Consider the following 24,023-nt stretch of genomic DNA (forward strand, 5'->3'; position numbering starts at 1 on the left):
TTAGTGTAGTCAGGGGTTTTTTTGCATATCGGCTTATTTTACAATATAAACTTTGAAGTAAACTTAGTAAAGTAAAATTTGATTTTTGGAGGATTTGTTTTCCAACTTGAATTACTGAGCGTTTTCGTGATTTCAGTTCACACGAACCGGACTTTGCGTCACCACACTCTTACAACGTTGAGAATGCGCCTGAGAATATCCAAATGGAATTGATTGAACTGCAGTCAGATTCTATTCTGAAGGCAAAATACAATAAAGTTGGTGTGCCAGGCTTGTATGCTTACCTGCTACCCTCGTATGTGCAGATCCGTAAGTTGGCTTCGAGAGTACTGTCTATGTTCAGAAGCACTTACCTTTGTGAGCAATTATTTTTGTTAATGAAAGCTACCAAAAGCCCACATCACTCAAGACTTACTGTCGAGCACCTTTTATCCCTCACAGGTGGTGCAGTGGTAGTGCTGCTGCTTTGCAGTAAGGAAACCGTGGAAGATTGTGGGTTCGCTTCCCGGTTCCTCCCTGTGTGGATAGCGCTTTGAGTACTGAGAAAAGCGCTATATAAATGTAATGAATTATTATTATTATTATTATCCCTCATAAAAGTTGCAGCTGCACAAGATTTCAAGCCTGATATTGACAAACTGGTTACTAACAAGAGATGCCAAGTGTCGGGACAAAAGAAATAGATCTCAGACTGTAATCCTCCTATATAAGGACCTAGCTAAGAGGCTAAGACTCTAAGAGTCAGCCTGCATAGAGGTGTTAATAGTCATACCCACGTCAACAACCTGCCATGGTAAACGCATTGTTTGGACGCATTTGTTTTGATTGTACAGTGGCAGTTGATTCACTCAAGTTTCCGTAGATTCTGCAGTAGCGAGAATTTATTTGTGTAATAAAATCGGAATGGTTCGAGGGATATTTATAGTCATATTGAGCAGTGACTAATCCTACCGCTTCTCTGCAAAAAATATCGATTAGTTCAAGGTTAAAAAACGCGACAGGAGCTAGGGCTCCATATCCCCTTTAAAATGGCTAGTGCTCCTCCAGCTAAGAGAAAAAGGAAACTGAATGAAGAAGGGAGAGTGTCAAGAAAAATTGTAATTACCGTATTTTTGCACAACGGTAAATGGAAAGATACATTGTTTAATTTGCATAAGCAGCATTGCCACGCCCAAAGAGTACAACTTGAAAATACATTATGAAACGAGTCATTGATCTTACGATAAATATGAAGGCCCAATGCGTGTTTCAAGACTCAAGGAGTTGAAGGTTAACTTGAGACAGCAACTGACCTTTTTTACGAAAACTGAGAAAGGAAATGTTGCTTCCGTTACTGCAAGCTATGAACTCAGCTGAATGATAGCCATGAGTGGGAAATCTTACAGTGAAGGAGATTTCGCAAAGCAATGCCTTGTAAAAACGGCTCAAATTGTGTGTCCAGAGAAAGCACACTTATTCAAAAATATTCCATTAACCAGGAACACTGTTGCTGAACAGGTTGATGAAATGTCAGGTGATTTGAAACAACAGTTGAAGGCCGCATCATCAAGATTTGAACATTTTTCTATTGCTATTGATGAGACCGTTGACATCACTGAAATAGCACAGCTTGCGGTTTTCATCAGGGCCTGTGACAGTGAATTTAATATTTATGAAGAACTGATTGAACTGATCCCCATGCATGACACTACAACAAGCCAGGACATCTTTGAGAAAGTCGAGCAGGTTCTGCATAACTATGGTTTGGATTTGAGTAAACTTGCATGCTTATCTACCAAAGGTGCTGCAAATATGGCTGGCAGACACAATGGTGTTGCTGCCATGTTACGAACAAAAATAGAAAACTTGCATCCAGCTTCATCAATTGCACATTTTCACTGCATTATTCATCAGCAAAATTTGTGTTCAAAGATTTTAAAATTGGATCATGTGCTCAGTCTGGTCACAAAGACAATGAACTATATCAGAGGCCGTGCTCTCAACCACCGTCAATTCAGCCAGTTGTTGGAAGATATGGATAATCAGTTCATCGATGTTCCATTCTACACAGAAGTCTGCCGGTTGTCATGTCACAAATTGCTGAAAAGATTTTATTTGTTGAGACAAGAAATAATTATGTTTTTGGGGATGAAAGGTCAAAACACAGATGAAATAAAAGTTGAAAGTTGGCTCCAGGATCTGGCTTTTGCTGTGGACATTACTGTACAACTAACTGATCTTAATATAAAATGACAAGGTAAAAACAAACTCATCACTCAGTTGTATGATGACATCAAGTGCTTCATTGCAAAACTGAGCTTATGGAAGTCACAGTTATGAAAATTAGGAAAATTTAGTTCATTTTCCTAAGTGCAAATAGCTGAAAAACACTGCCAATACTGAGTCTGTACTTACCTTTGCTAAGTAAGACAGTCACCTAGAATTGTTATCAAAGGAATTTCAGGAAAGATTTTGCGATTTCTCATATTTTGAGCACCACTTTGCATTATTCTCAGCACCATTCACCTTTGATGTTGTCAAGGCAGAAGAAAGCCTGCAGATGGAACTATTAGAAATGCAGTCTGATTCTACACTCAGAGCAAAGTATCTTGAAGTGGGGATACCTGGTTTCTTTTCATACCTCCCTGAAAAGTTTAAAAACTTCAAAAAGTTTGCCACAAAAGATTATGGCAATGTTCGGTTCTACCTATGTGTGTGAACAGTTATTTTCCTTCATGAAATCAACAAAAACTTCTCAGAGAACAAGGTTGACTGATAAACACTTGTCATCTCTGATCAAAGTCGGAACTGCACAGACATTTCAGCCAGATGTACCAAAAATTGTCATTAAAAAGAGGTGTCAAACCTCAGGACAAAACACTAAAAATGATTGTACATTTGTAAATAAATGTGTTCATTTTGAGCTGTTGTAATTTTTGTACAATGTATTTGTTGCTGTTGCATACAAGTCTATGTTGCCATTTAAAACTTGTTTTTTTTCTTTTATTAAACTACTTCATTACCTTGCATTCATGAATGTGGCTAGCCGCTAAACTATTTGTATGTACATCGTACGTTTCTAAGTAATAAAAATATTCTGCAATAATTTTTATTAAATGACTTCAATTAGTTGTTGTGTGTGGCCCTCATGACAACACCCATATGGCCCTCAGGCAACCCTCAGTTTGACATGCCTGGGTTAGATTATATATTTTTGTTAATCTTGTAGAGTAAACAATGCATTTTCAATGTAATATTATGTGTAACTTCAGCTTTACAGCAAATGAACACATTATCTTTACAGAGAACCTGATTAGCACTGCATATGATCTATTACCCTATAAAACTGTAGGGCATAAAATAAATTAAAAAACACAGAAATGAAGAGACTGATTTCTAAAAACATAATGGAATATTAAAGGTAAAGATAATAAATAAACAAATGTTCCTGTACAAAGCAAGAAAAAAATGTAGGTCAGCTGGCTTGCAAATTAGACATGGCAAAAATGAACTGCAGCTCTCCTTTAAAAACTGGTCCTCTTTAAAATCCCATGTTTTTATCTCATGCACTGTTAGGCCTATTATTACCAAGTAATATGCACAAGATTTTTTTTTTAATGTCAAAGTGCAAACAGAAGTATAATCTGTTGTCTTCAGGGAAAAGGTTAAGAACAATTACTCTGGGGGAAAAAAAATTACATGCAGAAAAAAGTATTCTGTACCCAAGCCAGGGCTCATTAAACGCAAAGAGCTTGCCACTTTTTTTCTCAAATTGCCTTTTTTCTTCTGACAAATGATCATGGGTCAAATGCACTGAGTTTATAACTGATACTAAATGGAAATATTTATCGAGGCGATAACGAAAGTCAGCAAAACAGACTCATTTAACACCAACTACATTTTCATTGCATTGTGATTGATAATAAATTATTTCAGCAAAATTTGTTTGGAACTATTTCTTATTTCAGAAGACACATGAAAAGGAAACTGCTCTTTTTTGTGAGATTTATATTTCCTTATCACCTTATGATCAGGAGGCTGCAGAGTACCAGCCAAGCATGGAATCACCAACTGTATATCACATCTGTCATAATCCATTCGCCAATATGGCTCCATCTGAAGCATCTCCAAGGTCAAACAGCTCAAATCTTGAAAAGCAAACAATCTAGTGATTAGCACACTGCTCAGTCATTTGTGACAATGCCAATTATTTATTCTTATCAAAGCCTCAATTGGTTACGTAACTAGAATTCTGAAAGTCTAAATCACAATATGAATGTGAAGTAATGCCAAGTATTAAGCCTGCCAGGTGTACAAGCTGTACAGCAATCATAAAAAGCCCTGGTGGCTTTATCTTCCATCAGAATGGAGATGATGTGTGACAAGTAGTAATGTAATGTTAACAGTTTTCCTTTAAACTGAACAATTATTCATAAAGTATATGCAAACTGCCACAAAATAAATTAAAGAATATATTAATAAAATTACCTTCTTTGTTTGTTCTCAGAAATTAAAGACCATATTGCCATAGTAAAGCATAATGGTGTGGAAGTGCATTTTGGCTATTAATATTTTTTTTTCTTCTTCTCTTGGTACACTGATGTATTTCTTGTTATGACATAACTATTGTATCATTATTCTGCCACAATACCAACCACTATACATAAGAAAACCTTAATATTGCCACTGTCTATAAAGATATAAACATATATAAAATGCATGGTTTTAGGTCTTAATGAATGTTAGTGTTAATTTTCTCTTTTAACTAAATAGTATTTATAAATGTGTGAATTATTATGTAGTGCAGAAATAAACAAACTGGAGTACACACAAAGCATGTTAAACCTGGCTGGATGCCTTTCTCTAAAATATACAGAGCTGAGTCAGTCGCTTCAAAATATGTTGGGCTTATTGTTGAAATAGTTGTCATGACCAGCCTGCTTGTATGGTTCCTTTTAATCACCCAGACCTCAAAAATCTCCTATTATTCAGTCCACATAACCTCCAAACTACATTCTGCTCAGTAAACTAATGGCTTGTTTTGCCTTTGAGTTATGCGACTGGTTATGTGTTTCTGTGAAACTAAGATCAAGACATCAGCAAGAGTCAAAGATTCTCACCAACATCTCCAACTGAAGGGGGTTTCTTAAAGAAGCAGATAAATTAAATGGTTGTGAAACAATGATGATAAATGGCAACGTATTCAGGGAACAGAACATCTGAGGTGAAACTATTTACTAGTTAAGTTGTGAAAACAGGCAGAGAAGCAGATATAAAACCAAAAGGGTTAAAAGTGAGGTAGATTGAGACACTGATGCTACAAAATAACAGGTTACTTGCACTGGATGAATTTATCATGTCTGGGTTTATACTTCCATAAATGAGAAAAACAAATTTTACACAGTAACCAGCTCCTCTTTCAAAATCAATGATAATGTATAATCTTCTCTTATTTCAGTATCAGATACCGTGTATAGGAAATAGCAGATACTGCAATTCTTTCTACTATAAGCACTGACTTCTTTGTGTGTGTGTGTGTTTTTTTAACTCTGTATTGCAGAAAAAGCTTTGGTCGATTAGGATGCAAACATAAAAAAGTGGGATCCTTTCAAAAGGCAGAATTCTTCCATGAGATGCTGGAGAATGAAGGGATGTAGTTTAAGATAACACACAGACATAAAATTTCTGATCAAGCATTAATTAAAAAACACAGAGAAATGTACAGTTTCGCCCAAATGCACTCAGTACATACATTTCTGAATTACTGCTACTACTCTTAAAAAGAAAACAAATAGTGGCTAAGAGAAGGCATTCTCAACTGTTTCCTCTTCTTCATTTGAAGGGATTGCTTACTAATATTTGCTTACTAATGTTGAACACAGGATTTCGTATAACCTAAACTACAAGCATTGGCGTGAAGGCCAGGACACAGTGTTGGATTTGTAAAACTGAAGAATACATTTTTCTTACATCTATGGAGGGTAGTATAGCAGGAGAAATCAGACAGCTTTGTGGTCATACGAAATGTGCATACAGTTACACCCCATTTTAGACAAAAAAAATTATTTTTCTGTATACAGTAGCAACAGACATCTATCCAGTATCTCCAATTTTCAAACTGCCTTCATCTATCCTTAGGAGTTTCATGACACATTTTTCTGGTAAATTATTATAGCAAGTGAAACACACTTATGTAGAAATGTGTTCATTTGTGTCAAATGAATATAAAGGAAAACAAGTGTGTAACAGCAGCGGCCTCTCTAAAACTGACCTGAGCTTAAATCTCTGCTTTCCTTGTCGGGAAATCAAAGATATTTTTAGCAAATTAAAATATCGACCTTTCCAATGTGCGTGGTTCTTGGTTGGACACATCACTACACAAAACAGAATGTTTCACTAATTCTAACTCTTATGTATAAATAAAACATAAGGCATGCTCAAGCACATATTCATTTCCACTACAATTGCCTCAACATGGGTATTATTTGGATTCAGAAGGAAACTGAAACTTGGCATTCTTTTTTGCATTAAAAATGAAATAATCGGTTTATCCAAATTTTTGCATAACATTGCCTTTAAAAGGGTTAATGCTTTAAAAATTCACTAAAATCTCTAAAAAATACAATGCAGTTACAGCTTAACAATAAGAAATACAACAATCATATATGAAAAACAGCTTTGCTCAATTTAAAAAAGGTAAATTTCTTATGCTGCGGAGGGTTGGCACCATGCCCGGGATTGGTTCCTGCCTTGTGCCCTGTGTTGGCTGGGATTGGCTCCAGCAGACCCCCGTGACCCTGTGTTCGGATTCAGCAGGTTGGAAAATGGATGGATGGATGGAAATTTCTTATGCCAGTAGCCAACATACTTTAGCTATCCACATTTGGTATAAAATTATCAAAATCATGAATGAATACAGGACAGCAAACATATACAATAAAGTAAACTCACACTGCACAATAGGTTGAACATTTTTAGAATGGATTCTAAATTATTTCAATGGAAATAAATAAGTCTACAAGTTACACATTTCTTTGACAACCACACAAACTGACCTACACAACACATTTGAGTATGAAACATCTGCACAGCATTGTTGTACTTTCAGCTTAGCTGATGTAAAGGATGATTTCAAGACAAACCATATCAGAACGTTCTTCAACTTTAACATGACCTTGTAGCCAACAATATTTAAATAAAAAACAAACGTGTTTGGGGAAAAATAAAATCAAAAAAGCATGATTAGATTTCTTACTTTTCTGCCTGGAGTTTGGTTGTTTTCACAATAAGATCTTGTGTTTGTTCTTTAGTAGCCTGAAAAAAAATAAATTAAAATCTATTTATAAAAATGTACAGTACTTAAAAATTAAGTCTTAAGCATTTTTAGATAAAAGAAATGTAAAATTATATCACCAGAAAACTTACATCATAAGACAGGTGGTTTATATCTCTAGTAATGAATAAAAACTATACATTACATTAAAAGATTATTTACAAAAACAATGAAATACGGGTGGCACAGTGGCGCAGTGGGTAGTGCTGTTGCCTCGCAGTTGGGGGACCTGGGTTCGCTTCCCGGGTCCTCCCTGCGTGGAGTTTGCATGTTCTCCCCGTGTCTGCGTGGGTTTCCTCCCACAGTCCAAAGACATGCAGATTAGGTGGATTGGCGATTCTAAATTGACCCTAGTGTGTGCCTGGTGTGTGGGTGTGTTTGTGTGTGTGTCCTGCGGTGGGTTGGCACCCTGCCCGGGATTGGTTCCTGCCTTGTGCCCTGTGTTGGCTGGGACTGGCTCCAGCAGACCCCCGTGACCCTGTGTTCGGATTCAGCAGGTTGGAAAATGGATGGAAGGATAATGAAATACACAGAAATCAAAAAAGCATATTCCAACAGCAGTTAAACTTTATTTTATATTGACATTTCATTGGGGTATTTTTTTTGTAAAATGTGGGCTACTTACTTATTTTAAAAATGCTATTTACCAGTATTTATTTTTCCATTTTTGTTCACTTTCCCAAAAACAGATGAAAGTATATTAAGGGGTTGTGAGGTATTCTCTTCAATATAGCTGAATATGTAAGGCTTCCTTTTTATTTAAAGGAATTAAAAAAATGCATACTCCCGTGTACATTATATTTATGTATCTACGGTAGATTGCTTAATACCATACATTGCAGCAATCTTGTCTTTGCACAATGTCTTGTCTTGTTTAATTTTTAATTTAATTTAATTTTTTTTATTTGCACTTCATGTTGTTACACTGTGGACCCTGAGCTTCGCAATTTCGTCTATCTGTATGCTTATATATGGTTGAGATGACAATAAAGTTTGCTTTGACTTTCACATTTCTGGTCCTGCCTAAATAACATATTCTTTGTGTAAGTAACAGGTCATACATAAAGAGAGAACTACTAGGCTGCCTCAAACATAATAAGAGCAACAAAAAACACAGGGCATTAGCAGTGATGTTTAGATATAGAACATTCACGTAACACAATGCGAACCACAGGCCACCTGGACAGATGAGTTAAGACTAGTGGACTTCTAACATTTTTGAAAGGACAGGAAATTTTCAGAAAGACACAGGTGGCTAAATACTCACTATTATCTGTGAACAAGCAGATGATAAGCAACTGTTTGAAAAGCACCTCTTTAAAATTGTATTATTCTAGTAACTGTTCAGCGCCCACTTTAAATTAGCTTTCAGGACTGTCAGTATAGAACACTTTACAGTATTAGTTGCAAAGTAAAAAGTGATTCAATGCTGGTTCTGATGGTGCTGCACTAGCTAAGTCGGAGCACCGTACTGACTAGCTAGTACCAGTGTTTACTGATCTGTTTAATCAGTCCCTGGACCAGTGAAAGGTTTATGTGAGTTTCAAATCATCCACCGGTACTTTTCTTCCAGTAACAAAATACAAAGTTGGATTTAATTATTACAAACCCATCTTTATCTGTTATCAATTATTAAATGTTTGATACTCAAATGATTCTGTATAAATGTCCACTACATTATTATCCCTATATGCCAATGGCTGCAATTCAAGTCTGGCTCAGAAAGACCACATTTCAAGTGATCCATAAATCAAATCATTTGATTTGGGTTCAACTAAGTTAAAGCAGTGGAGAGTTAAATAAGGAAAGAATTGGTGTGGAAGAGGCATTTAAATTAAATTTTAGCAGATTAGCAAGGCACTGAGAAGGGATAATCATATAATTAGCCTAACCAAGAAAGCACAGAAGAGGATGTACTTCCTCTGCCAGTTGAAAAAACTTCACATCACTCAGTTAATTCTGATCCATTTTCTTTCAGAAAAGACTGAGTGTGATTTGGCATTGCATCTACTCACTCAAACTGTAATGTCCCATCTGTTTTGGTGGAAAAAATCATTAAATGCTATCTTTTTTGACTTGGAAATCTTCACAATCTACAGCAATGAAGTGAGCTGAAAGAATGCTGCTGATCTCACCCACTCTGGTCACCATTTCTTTTATAAACTCTAACATCTAGTTCTCAAATTCAAAACCTCTCCATTCCTAAACAGCTTTTTCTACCCAGTATGGCAATATTACTGAACCAGTCTTCCCAGTTGAAGACGCTTAGTGCTGCTGCATGTAATGTACAATAGTAATAATAACAACTACAGTATGTTTTAGGTTTTTTGGCACTAATGTTAGTTCTGTGTTATCTTGTGTTGTGATATATTTATGTGGAACACAAGATAATGTGAAATGTGTGGCCTTATGCCAAACACAACAAAACAAATTTTTTGCACATACAGAAAGTGTGCCTGATAAATTAAGGATGATTTTAATTCTGAATTTTCTTAATTTCAAAAAAGGTTGGGACGCTGTGTAAAATGTAAATAGAAAAAGAATGCAATTAATTGCAATCTCATGAACCCATATTTTATTCACCATAGAACACAGAAAACATATCAAATGTTTAAACTAAGAAAATGTACCATTTTAAGAAAATAATAAGGTCATTTTGAATTTGACGGCAGCAACACATTACCAAAAAGCTGTGTAGTATCCCCTCTTCTTTTAACAAAAGTCTATAAATATCTGGAATAAGGAGACCAGTTGCTGGACTTTTGGGAGTGGAATGCGATCCCATTTCCATCTGATATAGGATTCTAGCTGCTCAACAATCCTAGGTCGTTTATCGTATTTTGCATTTCATGATGCATCAAATGTTTTCAACTGGTGAAACATCTGGACTGCAAGCAGGCCAGTTCAGCACCGAGACTCTTCTACTGCAAAGCCATTATGTGGTAATAGATGCTAGAAATGAGCAGATCGATAACGCAGTAATCGATACTTTCATACTTAAACTTTACTCATTTGGAATCTACTGCCATTAAAAAATATTGATTACTATTTTTTTTCTATATGTAGGAAGGTTCTTGCAAAGGCATAGAATATACTAACACACATTCCACTCTCACGTACTGAATTGAGAAGACACCCTTTCCTGTTGAACAAGCACAAACTGTGTACAGCAATGGCAGACCGAAAGCATAGTGTTGTATGCTACTATTTTGTGCAGATGGAAAAGAATGCAGCTGCCTGATACAATATTCATGAGGACAGTGAACAGTACAGTGGCAAAACAAGCAGCCCATTTAAACATTTAAAAAGCACATACGCTAACCAACAGAGAGACGTTTGTAAAACATCAAAAAGATGCAAATCTGAAACACCAGATAAGGGACGTTGCAGGAGAGTTTTCAAAGAGGCATGAGACGCTATCCAGGTAACCGATACTAGCAGGTTTATGTAGATGGAGGTTTACTTAAGACTTTTAAGTGAAGTTTAACATTTTGCCGTTTACCACTCATTAATACTTATGAAAAGTAATGCCTGTTGATGGAATTATGGAGCACACATAATAGTGTAAAGCATCACTGTTACGTGCCCTGTCCCATTTTGTTTTTTCTGCTAATTAAAATGAAGTACACGGTATAGCCAATATGCATAAATAACAATGTTAAATAGTCTGAACGCTATGCAAAATACTTTAAAAACTATGCTTAATATGAAGATGAAAACTTTCACTGAAAGTAGTTTTTCTTTCCATAAAACAAGTGCCCAAATAAATGTTAAGAAAATATTATTTTGCAAGTTTAGTGGATTTAAAAGTACTTTAATTGCATTAGTAACAGCATCAATTGTAATAAAATATAATTTTTCTACTTAATTTTGAAATGTTAAACTTGTACTATGCTCCTGCCTCCTCTCACAGTCCAAAGACATGCATGTTAGGTGAATTGACAATGTTAAATTGGCACCTAATTATATGTATGTGTGTGTGTGTTCAACCGGTGATGTCCTGTCCAGTAATTGTTCCAGCTTTGCACCCACAGAGGCAAAATAAGATTAAGTGCAAAAATGTCAAGGTTATTTTTTCTAAATACAAATTTGAAACTTAACTAAATGTAAAGGTAATATGACAAAATCTTTCTTGATAAAACAGATGGGCTGAATATAATAGAAAGGGCAAATGTGGGAATATTATTTTTTTTATAAATGTTACTGTTCTAAGGGGATTGGTTTAAGTACTTTGGTGAAGTCATTGCATGTTTTTCATGTATTAAACAAATAACCAAATTTTTATGAAAACGTGAAAGTTCATATTATCTTTATTACGTTTGTATGTTCATTCTGGGCGGTGCAGTGGTAATGCTGTTGCCTCACAGTAAGGAGACAGAGGTTTGTGATCCAGACCCTCCCTGTGTGGCGTTTGCATGTTCTCCCTGTGTCTGCGTAAGTTTCCTCCCACAGTCCAAAGACATGCAGGTTTAGGTGAACTGGCAAAGCTAAATTGGCCTTGGCATGTTTGGTGTGTTCAACCTGCAATGGATGGGCACCCTGCCCAGGGTTTGCTCCTGCTTTGCACCCTATGGCAGCTGGGATAGGCTCTGGCATCCCGCAGACCTGGTCTGTAGTAAGCAGGTTAGAAATTGACATGTCATGTTCATTCTATTAATATATATTTTGTAATACATTTTTTATGGTGACCTTGAAACTGTGTAGTGATATTAGATAATACTATCCTATTAATATTAGCCATTCTAAAACAATATAATCATTTGAAAACAAATTCCTGTGTGCTTTAAAAAATACTCTGTATTGGTATCGGAATTCCGACATATAAAATACTTGTATCAGTATCAATTTTAAAAATTGTGGTATTGTCCATGTCTAATAGATGTAGTATAGCATTGTCTTGATGAAATATGTGAGGCCTTCTCTGAAAAAGACATTGTCTGGATGGGAGCATATGTTTCTCTAAAACCAGTATATACATTTCAGCACTGATGGTATGTTTTTAAATGTGCAAGCTACCAATTCCATAGGCACTAATGCACTCCCATACCATCAGATATGCAGGCTTTTGAACTAAGCGCGGATAACAAGCCGGAGGGTCACTTTCCTCTTTAATGTGGAGGACACAGCGGCCATGTTTTCCAAAAAGAATTTCAAATTTTGATTTATCTGACCACAGAACAGTTTTCCACTTTGCCCAAATCCATCCTAAATGAGCTTTGGCCCAGAGAAGATAGCAGTGTTTCTGGATCATGCTCACATATGGCTTCTTCTTTACATAAAAGAACTTTAATTTGTATTTGTGGATTGCAAGGGGAACTGTGTTCACGGACAATGATTTCTGGAGTTGTTCCTGAGCCCTTGAACTGATTTCCGTGACTTGTATTTAATGCAGTGCACCCGAGGCCCTGAAGATCACGGGCATCCAATACTGATTTTTGGTCTTGTCCCTTGAGCACAGAGATTTCTCCAGATTCTCAAATCGTTTGATAATATCATGTACAGTAGATGATGAGATATTCAAAGTCTTCCCAATTTTACATTGAGGAACATTATTCTGAAATTGTTCCACAATTTGTAGACACATTTTTTTGCAGATTGGTGAACCTCTGCCCATCTTTACTTCTCTCTAAGATGGTCCTTTAATACCCAATCATTTTACTGATCCCGTTGCCAATTAACCTAAGTAGTTGCAAAATGTTCCTCCAGCTGTTTCTTTTTAGTTCCACTTACTTTTCCAGCCTTTTGTTGCTCCCATCCCAACTTTTCTGAGATGCCCCCATCAGATTCAAAATGAGCTAATATTTTTCATGAAATTGTAAAAATGTCTCTCTTTCAACATTTGATATGTTGTCTATGCTCTATTATAAATAAAATTTGGGTTTATGAGATATGCAAATCACTGCATTCTATTTTCATTTACATTTTACACAGCGTCCCAACGTTTTTTGTATTTTTATGGGTTGTTTAAGTAGGTTTTCTCCCAACTACCACAAACTATATTAAGTGGAAAGAAAAAAGGCTACGAACCCTTGGAAAATAGCTACACACATGTATCCATTTTTCTTAAAATATGGTCTGATCTTCATCTAAGTTACAATAATGACCAAACAGAATCCAGTTTTAACTAAGAATAATAGTAACGAAAAATGTATACATCTAAATACACATGAAAACATATGGAATATAAATAAAAAAAGTCTCAATGCTTTTGAAGACCATTTGCTCTTCAATTTTACCTTCAAACGGTTTGTCATATCCTCACAGCATCTACTCATCGCTTGAACATCTTCATGAACACCTTCCAACTCCTGAATTTAGAACAAAGAAATAAATGAAAATATAATTCCTTAGCTACAGTATATGCTCTATAAACGCCTATGTTGACCTATAAAATCAAACAATACAGAGATAAATTACTAAATGGTAATTCTGTTAGGATGAAAAGTTAACAAAATTTGATAATGTACATACAGTGGTGTGAAAAACTATTTGCCCCCTTCCTGATTTCTTATTCTTTTGCATGTTTGTCACACAAAATGTTTCTGATCATCAAACATATTTAACCATTAGTCAAATATAACACAAGTAAACACAAAATGCAGTTTGTAAATGGTGGTTTTTATTATTTAGGGAGAAAAAAAAAATCCAAACCTACATGGCCCTGTGTGAAAAAGTAATTGCCCCCTGAACCTAATAACTGGTTGGGCCACCCTTAGCAGCAATAACTGCAATCAAGTGTTTGCGATAACTTGCAATGAGTCTTTTACATCGCTCTGGAGGAATTTTGGCCCACTCATCTTTGCAAAATTGTTTAAATTCAGCTTTATTTGAGGGTTTTCTAGCATGAACCGCCTTTTTAAGGTCATGCCATAGCATCTCAATTGGATTCAGGTCAGGACTTTGACTAGGCCACTCCAAAGTCTTCATTTTGTTTATCTTCAGCCATTCAGAGGTGGATTTGCTGGTGTGTTTTGGGTCATTGTCCTGTTGCAGCACCCAAGATCGCTTCAGCTTGAGTTGACGAACAGATGGCCGGACATTCTCCTTCAGGATTTTTTGGTAGACAGTAGAATTCATGGTTCCATCTATCACAGCAAGCCTTCCAGGTCCTGAAGCAGCAAAACAACCCCAGACCATCACACTACCACCACCATATTTTACTGTTGGTATGATGTTCTTTTTCTAAAATGCTGTGTTCCTTTTACGCCAGATGTAACGGGACATTTGCCTTCCAAAAAGTTCAACTTTTGACTCATCAGTCCACAAGGTATTTTCCCAAAAGTCTTGGCAATCATTGAGATGTTTCTTAGCAAAATTGAGACGAGCCCTAATGTTCTTTTTGCATAACAGTGGTTTGCGTCTTGGAAATCTGCCATGCAGGCCGTTTTTGCCCAGTCTCTTTCTTATGGTGGAGTCGTGAACACTGACCTTAATTGAGGCAAGTGAGGCCTGCAGTTCTTTAGACGTTGTCCTGGGGTCTTTTGTGACCTCTCGGATGAGTCGTCTCTGCGCTCTTGGGGTAATTTTGGTCGGCCGGCCACTCCTGGGAAGGTTCACCACTGTTCCATGTTTTTGCCATTTGTGGATAATGGCTCTCACTGTGGTTCGCTGGAGTCCCAAAGCTTTAGAAATGGCTTTATAACCTTTACCAGACTGATAGATCTCAAATTACTTCTGTTCTCATTTGTTCCTGAATTTCTTTGGATCTTGGCATGATGTCTAGCTTTTGAGGTGCTTTTGGTCTACTTCTCTGTGTCAGGCAGTTCCTATTTAAGTGATTTCTTGATTGAAACAGGTGTGGCAGTAATCAGGCCTGGGGGTGGCTACGGAAATTGAACTCAGGTGTGATACACCACAGTTAGGTTATTTTTTAACGAGGGGGCAATTACTTTTTCACACAGGGCCATGTAGGTTTGGATTTTTTTTCTCCCTAAATAATAAACACCATCATTTAAAAACTGCATTTTGTGTTTACTTGTGTTATATTTGACTAATGGTTAAATGTGTTTGATGATCAGAAACATTTTGTGTGACAAACATGCAAAAGAATAAGAAATCAGGAAGGGGGCAAATAGTTTTTCACACCACTGTAAATAAATTCACAAAAAAAATAGTTAAAACTATAAATAATAAAAGTCTAAAATTGATATGAAAAGATATCACAAAAATTACTACCATGTGCAATTTAATTGATGATAATGTGAGCAGGCAAAAAATTTTTTGTAAGTACTGGAAAAGTGCGCGCTGATGGATGAATGGCCAAACCAACACAGAAAATTAATGATTTTTGACTGTTCCTGATCACTACACACTAGTTACAAAGAAAGCAATTCACCAAAAAAGACAACTTTTATATAGCACATTTCATCTAATGCAACTATCCCAAGGTCCCTCACTTGTAACAATTATCTTATTTAAAACATTTGGATAAGTGGCAAGTTTACTGACTTACAGTATTTAGGAGTGTTTCAACAAGTTAGCTGTGGAGCAAGTTCAGTACTTTATCCATCAGGAATCTTCAAAGGAAGTTTTTTAGATCAAAAGCAATGGACTTTACTGGGCTACTTATCAGTAAGTTGTTTCGTTAAGCTGATTTTTTTCTTTTTAACAGTAGGAGAAGGCTCATTTAAACTGACCCGTGATTTTCTGTTCAAGAAAATTATGAACAGCAACAGAGACAAGATGCACCCTTGACAGAGTACAACACACAACCTGAAAGGACTCGACTTTACACTAAGTATGCAAATACAGTTTCCATACTACCGCCCTCAAGGAATTGTGTGGCATAAATTCATTAGCTTTTACCAAATACACAAAACAAATCCAGACAGAAAATGACAAACTCCCATTGCCACTCAAATATCTGTGCATGTTGAACCTCCTGGATCTGAGGTTCAAATAAACCAGGGTTACCGTTTTAATTGCCCTAAAATCGGCTATCCCCTGGGATGCCAAGGAATGCAATCCCTTGTAAATGGAATTTAACTTTTCTAATTTTAAGTGAATTAGGACATTCTTTCTCATGGCAATAAGCCAGGTAGGTTGTAATTCTTCCAGCTGTGCATGAAGAGACAGTATCCTAGAAATCTAATTTAAGATGTCACAACAGAGAAGTAATGTCCCAATGGATGTTACTCCAAACCGGACAATTAGTAATTACTATGAAATGATATATAAACAAAAATTTTACTCCAATAAATGTCCAAGCAGAAGACATTCCCAGCTTTCTCAAGTATCATCTTGACCACCATATATTTTTAGGCATTAAAGCAAGGAAAATTAATGATCCTTAGATTAGATTAGAATTATGGTGTATTCAAGGCGATATAACCAAAACAACATTAAAATGAATTTGTACAAAACTTCTGTTATACGAATAACGCAAACAATGAACACATTTCAAGCACTGAACATACTTCAATGAACATATTTTAGGTGGTTTCCTTTATTATGACAAAGGAATATTTAACTATTGCAATAACTGAAATAAAAATTGTAACACTTCCATGGTAAATAAATTTATAAACAATGAACAACAGTGCTTCCATTTTTATAGCTAAGAAAAACAACAAGAGTGCAAGAACTTAAATTAAAGGTTGCCAGCAACACACTCAATTTCCAAAATATGAACATTTCACATTCCTAAAATATTCACTGCCCATGTCATATTTTACTAAAGCAGCATTAACAATGTACGAAAACATTGCAGGTTTTTGTTTTATATGCAGTGCAACCAAACATGTAATTAAATCCTTACTATTACTTATAGTATGTGAGCAGGGTAGACTGTTAACCAATCCTTAGCAAGATGCTTTGTGAGTCACAGTGAGCACGATTCCAAGATGGAACTGAAGTGGGTTAAAGGCTGAGGAAAACATGCGTCATAGTAAAAGGTGTTAAAAATAAATGGCAGTGGGGTTGATTGGAGGTAAGGCCTTGTAGAGGACAATGCCTTGGCAGTTGTTTTCATAAGTTAAATGAATCTAGTGCTTGGTTCAGCACTGTGTGTCTTAAGAAGATACAGCATGGCACATGTGTAAAAAAAGGTTATGTAGATGAAATACACAGGGCAGCTATTCAAGCTCTTCAATTTACATCCACATTACCAGGAGTGAAACCCACCGCAGCTGATACTTCACCTCTTTCAGACAGTGTATGCAACCATAAAATGCATATTGCCACAGTTATGGCGTAAGTAGTTTTGTGGATCAGATAAGTGAGGCATACGCAGATGTTGTGATTGTTCCAATGAAAGTAGTTACTGAATTAATGAAAGAATGGACTACTCTCTTTCCTTTAAAGAGCTCAAGATTCCTTCATGGTTCAAGGCAGTAGCTGACAGAGAAATGAACACTGTCTTAAACACCTAGGGCCTCATCTATAAAACTTAGTTATACTTGGAAATGTGCATAAGTCATTTCTTGCACAAAAGATGTGATTTATAAAACATACAGTACTGCGCAAAAGTTTTAGGCAGTTGTGAAAAAATGATGTAGACAAAGAATGCTTTCAGAAATATAAATAATTGTTGCTTATTGTTATCAATTTACAAAATGCAAAGTGAGTGAACAAAAGAAAAATCTAAATCAAATCAGTATTTGGTGTTACTATCTTTTGCCTTCAAACCAGCATCAATTCTTATAGGGACACTTGCACAAAGTCAGGGATTTGTAGGATTCTAGTCAGGTGTATGATCAACCAATTATGCCAAACAGGTGTTAATGATCATCAATGTCACACGTAGGTTGAAACACAGTCATTAACTGAAACAGAAACAGCTGTGTAGGAGGCTTAAAACTGGGTGAGGAACAGCCAAACTCTGCTACCAAGGTGAGGTTGTGGAAGACAGGTTCATGTCATGGCAAGATTGAGCACAGCAACAAGACACAAGGTAGTTATACTGCATCAGCAAGGTCTCTCCCAGACAAAGATTTCAAAGCAGACTGGGGTTTCAAGATGTGCTGTTCAAGCTCTTTTGAAGAAGCACAAAGAAACGGGCAACGTTGAGGATCGTAGACGCAGTGGTCGGCCAAGGAAACTTAGTACAGCAGATGAAAGACACATCAAGCTTATTACCCTTCAAAATCGGAAGATGTCCAGCAGTGCCATCAGCTCAGAACTGGTAGAAACCAGCAGGACCCAGGTACACCCATCTACTGTCCGGAGAAGTCTGGCCAGAAGTGGTCTTCATGGAAGAGTTGCAGCCAAAAAGCCAAACCTCCGACGTGGAAACAAGGCCAAGGGACTCAAGTATGCACGAAAATATAGGACCTGGGGTGCAGAAAAATGGCAGCAGGTGCTCTGGACTGATGAGTCAAAATTTGAAATATTTGGCTATAGCAGAAGGCAGTTTGTTTGGCGAAGGGCTGGAGAGCGGTACAATAATGAGTGTCTGCAGGCAACGGTGAAGCATGGTGGAGGTTCCTTGAACGTTTGGGGCTGCATTTCTGCAAATGGAGTTGGAGATTTGGTCAGGATTAATGGTGATCTCAATGCTGAGAAATACAGGCAGATACTTATCCATCATGCAATACCATCAGGGAGACGTATGATTAGCCCCAAATTTATTCTGTAGCACTACAACGACCCCAAACATACAGCCAAAGTCATTAAGAACTATCTTCAGCGTGAAGAAGAACAAGAAGCCCTGGAAGTGATGGTACGGCCCCAGTAGAGCCCTGATCTCAACATCATCGAGTGTGTCTGGGATTACATGAAGAGACAGAAGGATGTGAGGAAGCCTACATCCACAGAAGATCTGTGGTTAGTTCTCCAAGATGTTTGGAGCAACCTACCAGCCGAGTTCCTTCAAAAACTGTGTGCAAGTGTACCTACAAGAATTGATGCTGTTTTGAAGGCAAAGGGTGGTTACACCAAATTTTGATTTGATTTAGACTTCTCTTTTGTTCATTCACTGCATTTTGTTGATTGATGAAAATAAATGATTAACACTTCCATTTTTGAAAGCATTCTTTGTTTACAGCGTTTTTTCACACCTGTCTAAAACCTTTTGCACAGTACTGTACATTGGCATGGAAATTGGCTTAAATTTACAGAAAGATTTGACTGTCCGCGAGTCCTATGCAGACGTTTTTTGGTGTTGGCATTTTAGCGACTCCAGGTGACAGGACAATAAAGTGAACTGAAAATCTTACTTCATTGAGTATTCTGATAATGCATTCTGATGTCCGTCTATCCATCCATGTCCTAAAACCAGTAGTTCTAACCCTGTAATGGAACAGGGATTGCATAATTTCTGCGTAATGGTCTAAGTAATGAAATGTAGGCTCACAGCTCCAAGAAGACGGTTCTCGGACGTCTGATCAGCTTGTAAGTGTGCATCATTAAGAAAAATCATATAAACACCATAAACAATATTTAAATGATAAACAATGTTGTGAGTTAAAAGCGAGAGCACTGTTAAATATTTGCTACATCAAGGACACATATCAATTTTTGTTTTTTGTTAAATATTTTACAACAGGTGTGTGACTTGTGATGGAGATTTGCTCAGACCACCACACTGTTGTTTGTATAGACAGGTATAAGCACCAGGCACAGGCAGACTACCATTTCAAATCATTATGGCAACATACAGGAGAACATTACGAAATTTATGAATATTCAAAAAGGTCATTTTTAGGCCATATATGGTTACTACAGTGAGTTGACAGGGAGTAGCTAAAAATGTATGAACGCATGCATACTTTTACAATGATTTGAGATTTATAAAGGGACTTAGCATGGGACAAGATGTTAGTATGGTTATATGAATCTTTTTTTTTTTTTTTTGTACATAAACCATTTTTGACTCTCTGGTGTAGGAAAACTTTTAGTATGAAATCTAAGCAAGGTTTTATACATGAACAACCCTTTGGAGGCTGAGATTACAACCACTGCCATTTATACATTAGGAGTTGGCCGAGACCCCTCCTCGAACCGCCACCTTATCGTGATGGAGGGTTTTGCGTGGTCCAATGATCCTAGGAGCTCTGTTGTCCGGGGCTTTATGCCCCTGGTAGGGCCACCCAAGGCAAACTGGTCCTATGTGAGGGATGAGACAAAGAGCAGTTCAACACAACCTCCTATGAAGAATAAAATATTTGAAAGGCATATTCCCTCGCCCGGACGCAGGTCATCGGGGCCCCCTTCTGCAGTCAGGCCTGGAGGTGGGGCTCGATGGCAAGTGCCTGGTAGCCGGGCCTGCACCTATGGGGGCTCGGCCAGGCACAGCCCGAAGAGGCAACGTAGGTCCTCCTTCCCATGGGCTCACCACCTATGGGAGGGGCCAAGGAGGTTGGGTGCAGTGTGAATTGGGTCGTGGCCAAAGGCGGGGACCTTGATGGTCCGATCCTTGGCTACAGAAGCTGGCTCTTGGGACGTGGAATGTCACCTCTCTGAAGGGGAAGGAGCCTGAGCTAATGCGCGAGGTCGAGAGGTTCCAGCTAGATATAGTCGGCTTGGACTCTGGAACCAATCTCCTTGAGAGGGGCTGGACTCTCTACCACTCTGGAGTTGCCCCTGGTGAGAGGCGCCGAGCGGGTGTGGGCATACTTATTGCCCCCCGACTTGGAGCCTGTTCATTGGGGTTTACCCCAGTGGACGAGATGGTAGCCTCCCTTCGCCTTCGGGTGGGGGGATGGGTCCTAACTGTTGCTTGTGTGTAAGCGCCAAACAGCAGGTTGGAGTACCCACCCTTTTTGGAGTCCCTGGAGGGGGTGTTAGAGGGCATACCTTCTGGAGACTCCTTTGTAATGCTGGGAGACTTCAATGCTCACGTGGGCAATGACAGTGAGACCTGGAAGGGCGTGATTGGGAGGAATGGCCCCCCCGATCTGAACCCAAGCGGTGTTTTGTTATTGGACTTCTGTGCTCGTCACGGATTGTCCATAAAGAACACCATGTTCAAGCATAGGGGTGTTCATATGTGCACTTGGCACCAGGACACCCTAAGCCTCAGTTCGATGATCAACTGTGGTCGTGTCATCGGACTTGCGGCCACATGTCTTGGACACTCGGGTGAAGAGAGGGGCGGAGCTGTCAACTGATCACCACCTGGTGGTGAGCTGGCTTCAATGGTGGGGGAGGATGCCGATCAGGCCTGGTAGGCCCAAACATGTTGTGAGGGTCTGCTGGGAACGTCTGGCAGAGTCCCCTGTCAGAAGTAGCTTCAACTCCCACTTCCGGCAGAACTTCGACCACATCCAGAGGGAGGTGGGGGACATTGAGTCTGAATGGGCCATGTTCCATGCCTCTATTGTTGAGGCGGCTGACCGGAGCTGTGGCCGTAAGGTGGTCGGTGCCTGTCGTGGTGGCAATCCCTGAACCCGTTGGTGGATACCGGCGGTGAGGGATGCCGTCAAGCTGAAGGAGGAGTCCTACAGGACCCTTCTGTCATGTGGGACTCCAGAGGCAACTAAAAGGTACGGGCAGGCCAAGTGCAATGCGGCTTCGGTGGTTGCTGAGTCAACAACTCAGCATGGGAGGAGTTTGGGGAGACCATGGAGAACGACTTTCAGACGGCTTCCAGGAGATTCTGGTCCACCATCCGACGTCTCAGGAGGGGAAGCAGTGCAGTGTCAACACTGTATATAGTGGGGATGGTGCGCTGCTGACCTCGACTCGGGACATTGTGGGTCGGTGGGGGGAGTACTTCGAAGACCTCCTCAATCCCACTAACATGCCTTCCAATGAGGAAGCAGAGCCTAGGGACTCGGAGGTGGGCTCCCCCATCTCTGGGACTGAGGTCACCAAGGTGGTCAAAAACTCCTTGGTGGCAGGGCCCCGGGGGTGGATGAGATACACCCGGAGTTCCTCAAGGCTCTGGATGTTGTAGGACTATCCTGGTTGACATGCCTCTGCAACATCGCATGGACATCAGGGACAGTGCCTCTGGATTGGCAGACCGGGGTGGTGGTCCCCCTCTTTAAGAAGGGGGACCGGAGGGTGTGTTCCAACTACAGAGGGATCACACTCCTCAGCCTCCCTGGAAAAGTCTATTCGGGGGTCGTGGAGAAGAGGGTCCATCAGATAGTTGAACCTCAGATTCAGGAGGGACAGTGTGGTTTTCATCCTGGTCGTGGAACAGTGGACCATCTCTACATCCTTAGCAGGGTCCTGGAGGGTGCATGGGAGTTTGCCCAACTAGTCTACATGTGTTTTGTGGACTTGGAAAAGGCATTCGACAGTGTCCCTCAGGGAATCCTGTGGGGGGTGCTCCAGGAGTATGGGGTACCGGACCCCCTGATAAAGGCTGTTCAGTCCCTATACAACCGGTGTCAGAGCTTGGTCCGCATTGCCGACAGTAAGTTGAACCCGTTTCCAGTGACACTTGGACTCCACCAGAGCTGCCCTTTGTCACCGATTCTGTTCATAACTTTTATGGACAGAATTTCTAGGTGCAGCCAGGGCGTTGAGGGGGTCCAGTTTGGTGGACTCAGGATTGGGTCACTGCTTTTTCAGATGATGTTGTCCTGTTTGGTTCATCAGGCCGTGATCTTCAGCTCTCTCTGGATTGGTTCACAGCTGAGCATGAAACGACTGGGATGGGAATCAGCACCTCCGAATCACAGACCATGGTCCTCAGCCGGAAAAGGGTGGAGTGCCCTCTCAGAGTTGGGGGCAAGATCCTAACCCCAAGTGGAGGAGTTCAAGTATCTCGGGGTCTTGTTCACGAGTGAGGGAAAAATGTTGAGTGAGATCAACAGGCAGATCAGTGCGGCGTCCACAGTGATGCGGGCTCTGCATCGGTCTGTCTGGTGAAAAAGGAGCTGAGCCGCAAGGCAAAGCTCTCAATTTACCAGTCAATCTATGTTCCTACCCTTACCTATGGTCATGAGCTGTGGGTAGTGACCAAGAGAACGAGATCGCGAATACAAGCAGCTGAAATGAGTTTCCTCCGCAGGGTGTCTGGGCTTTCTCTTAAAGATAGGGTGAGAAGCTCAGTCATCCGGGAGGGGCTCAGAGTAGAGCCGCTGCTCATCCATATTGAGAGGAGTCAGATGAGGTGGCTCGGGCATCTGATCAGGATGCCTCCTGGACGCCTCCCTGCTGAGGTGTTCCGGGCACCTCCAACCGGGAGGAGGCCCCAGGGAAGACCCAGGACACCCTGGAGGGACTATGTCTCCCGGCCGGCCTGGGAACACCTCGGGATTCCCCCGGAAGAGCTAGAAGAAGTGGCCGGGGAGAGGGAAGTCTGTGCATCTCTTCTCAAGCTGCTGCCACCGCGACCTGATCTCGGATAAGTGGAAGAGGATGGATGGATGGATGGAGTTGGCCGAGAAATATTTAGAGATCTGGGTAAAACATTGCAGTGTTTCCTGCTAAAAGTGTTTTGTTTCCTTTGATTACCCATACTAGCACAATACAAAATACTAATAATCATCATAACTATTAAGCAACTGACTTAAATATATCTATGAATTTACCCACAAAAAATGTAATTAAACACCAAAACACAATGGAAATGGTCATGTGGCTAAAACATTGACCTTTTCCAAAGAGTAAAGATAGGTCAGATTTTTGTGGAAAACACTGAACACGGTAATGAAAAGAGGGAAATAAAAGCAAGACCTAGTCATTGTTCATCTAAAAGTCGCCATGAAAAACACAAGAATACATCTGGAATACATGTAGAAAAAGATGACAGCCAAGCACTGTAAATTTCAGCTATACTATAAGAACAGATGATATTGTGAGGAAGATGGGCCTT

The 24,023-nt window shown here is 39.2% G+C and overlaps 1 protein-coding gene across 2 annotated transcripts in view; it reads right to left on the minus strand.

Moving 5' to 3' along the window:
• cog6 (component of oligomeric golgi complex 6) overlaps window positions 1-24,023 on the minus strand; it is a 233,672-nt gene that overhangs the window by 149,344 nt on the left and 60,305 nt on the right. For both annotated transcript variants that reach the window (XM_051926341.1, XM_051926342.1), the window contains exons 3-4: window positions 13,549-13,620; window positions 7,235-7,293 (exon numbers count right to left, since the gene is read on the minus strand). In XM_051926341.1, the coding sequence (XP_051782301.1) occupies window positions 7,235-7,293; window positions 13,549-13,620 (131 nt within the window). The remainder of the gene's footprint in view (window positions 1-7,234; window positions 7,294-13,548; window positions 13,621-24,023) is intronic.

The sequence above is a fragment of the Erpetoichthys calabaricus genome, chromosome 4, assembly GCF_900747795.2.
Source record: "Erpetoichthys calabaricus chromosome 4, fErpCal1.3, whole genome shotgun sequence".
NCBI classification, from domain to species: Eukaryota; Metazoa; Chordata; class Cladistia; order Polypteriformes; family Polypteridae; genus Erpetoichthys; species Erpetoichthys calabaricus.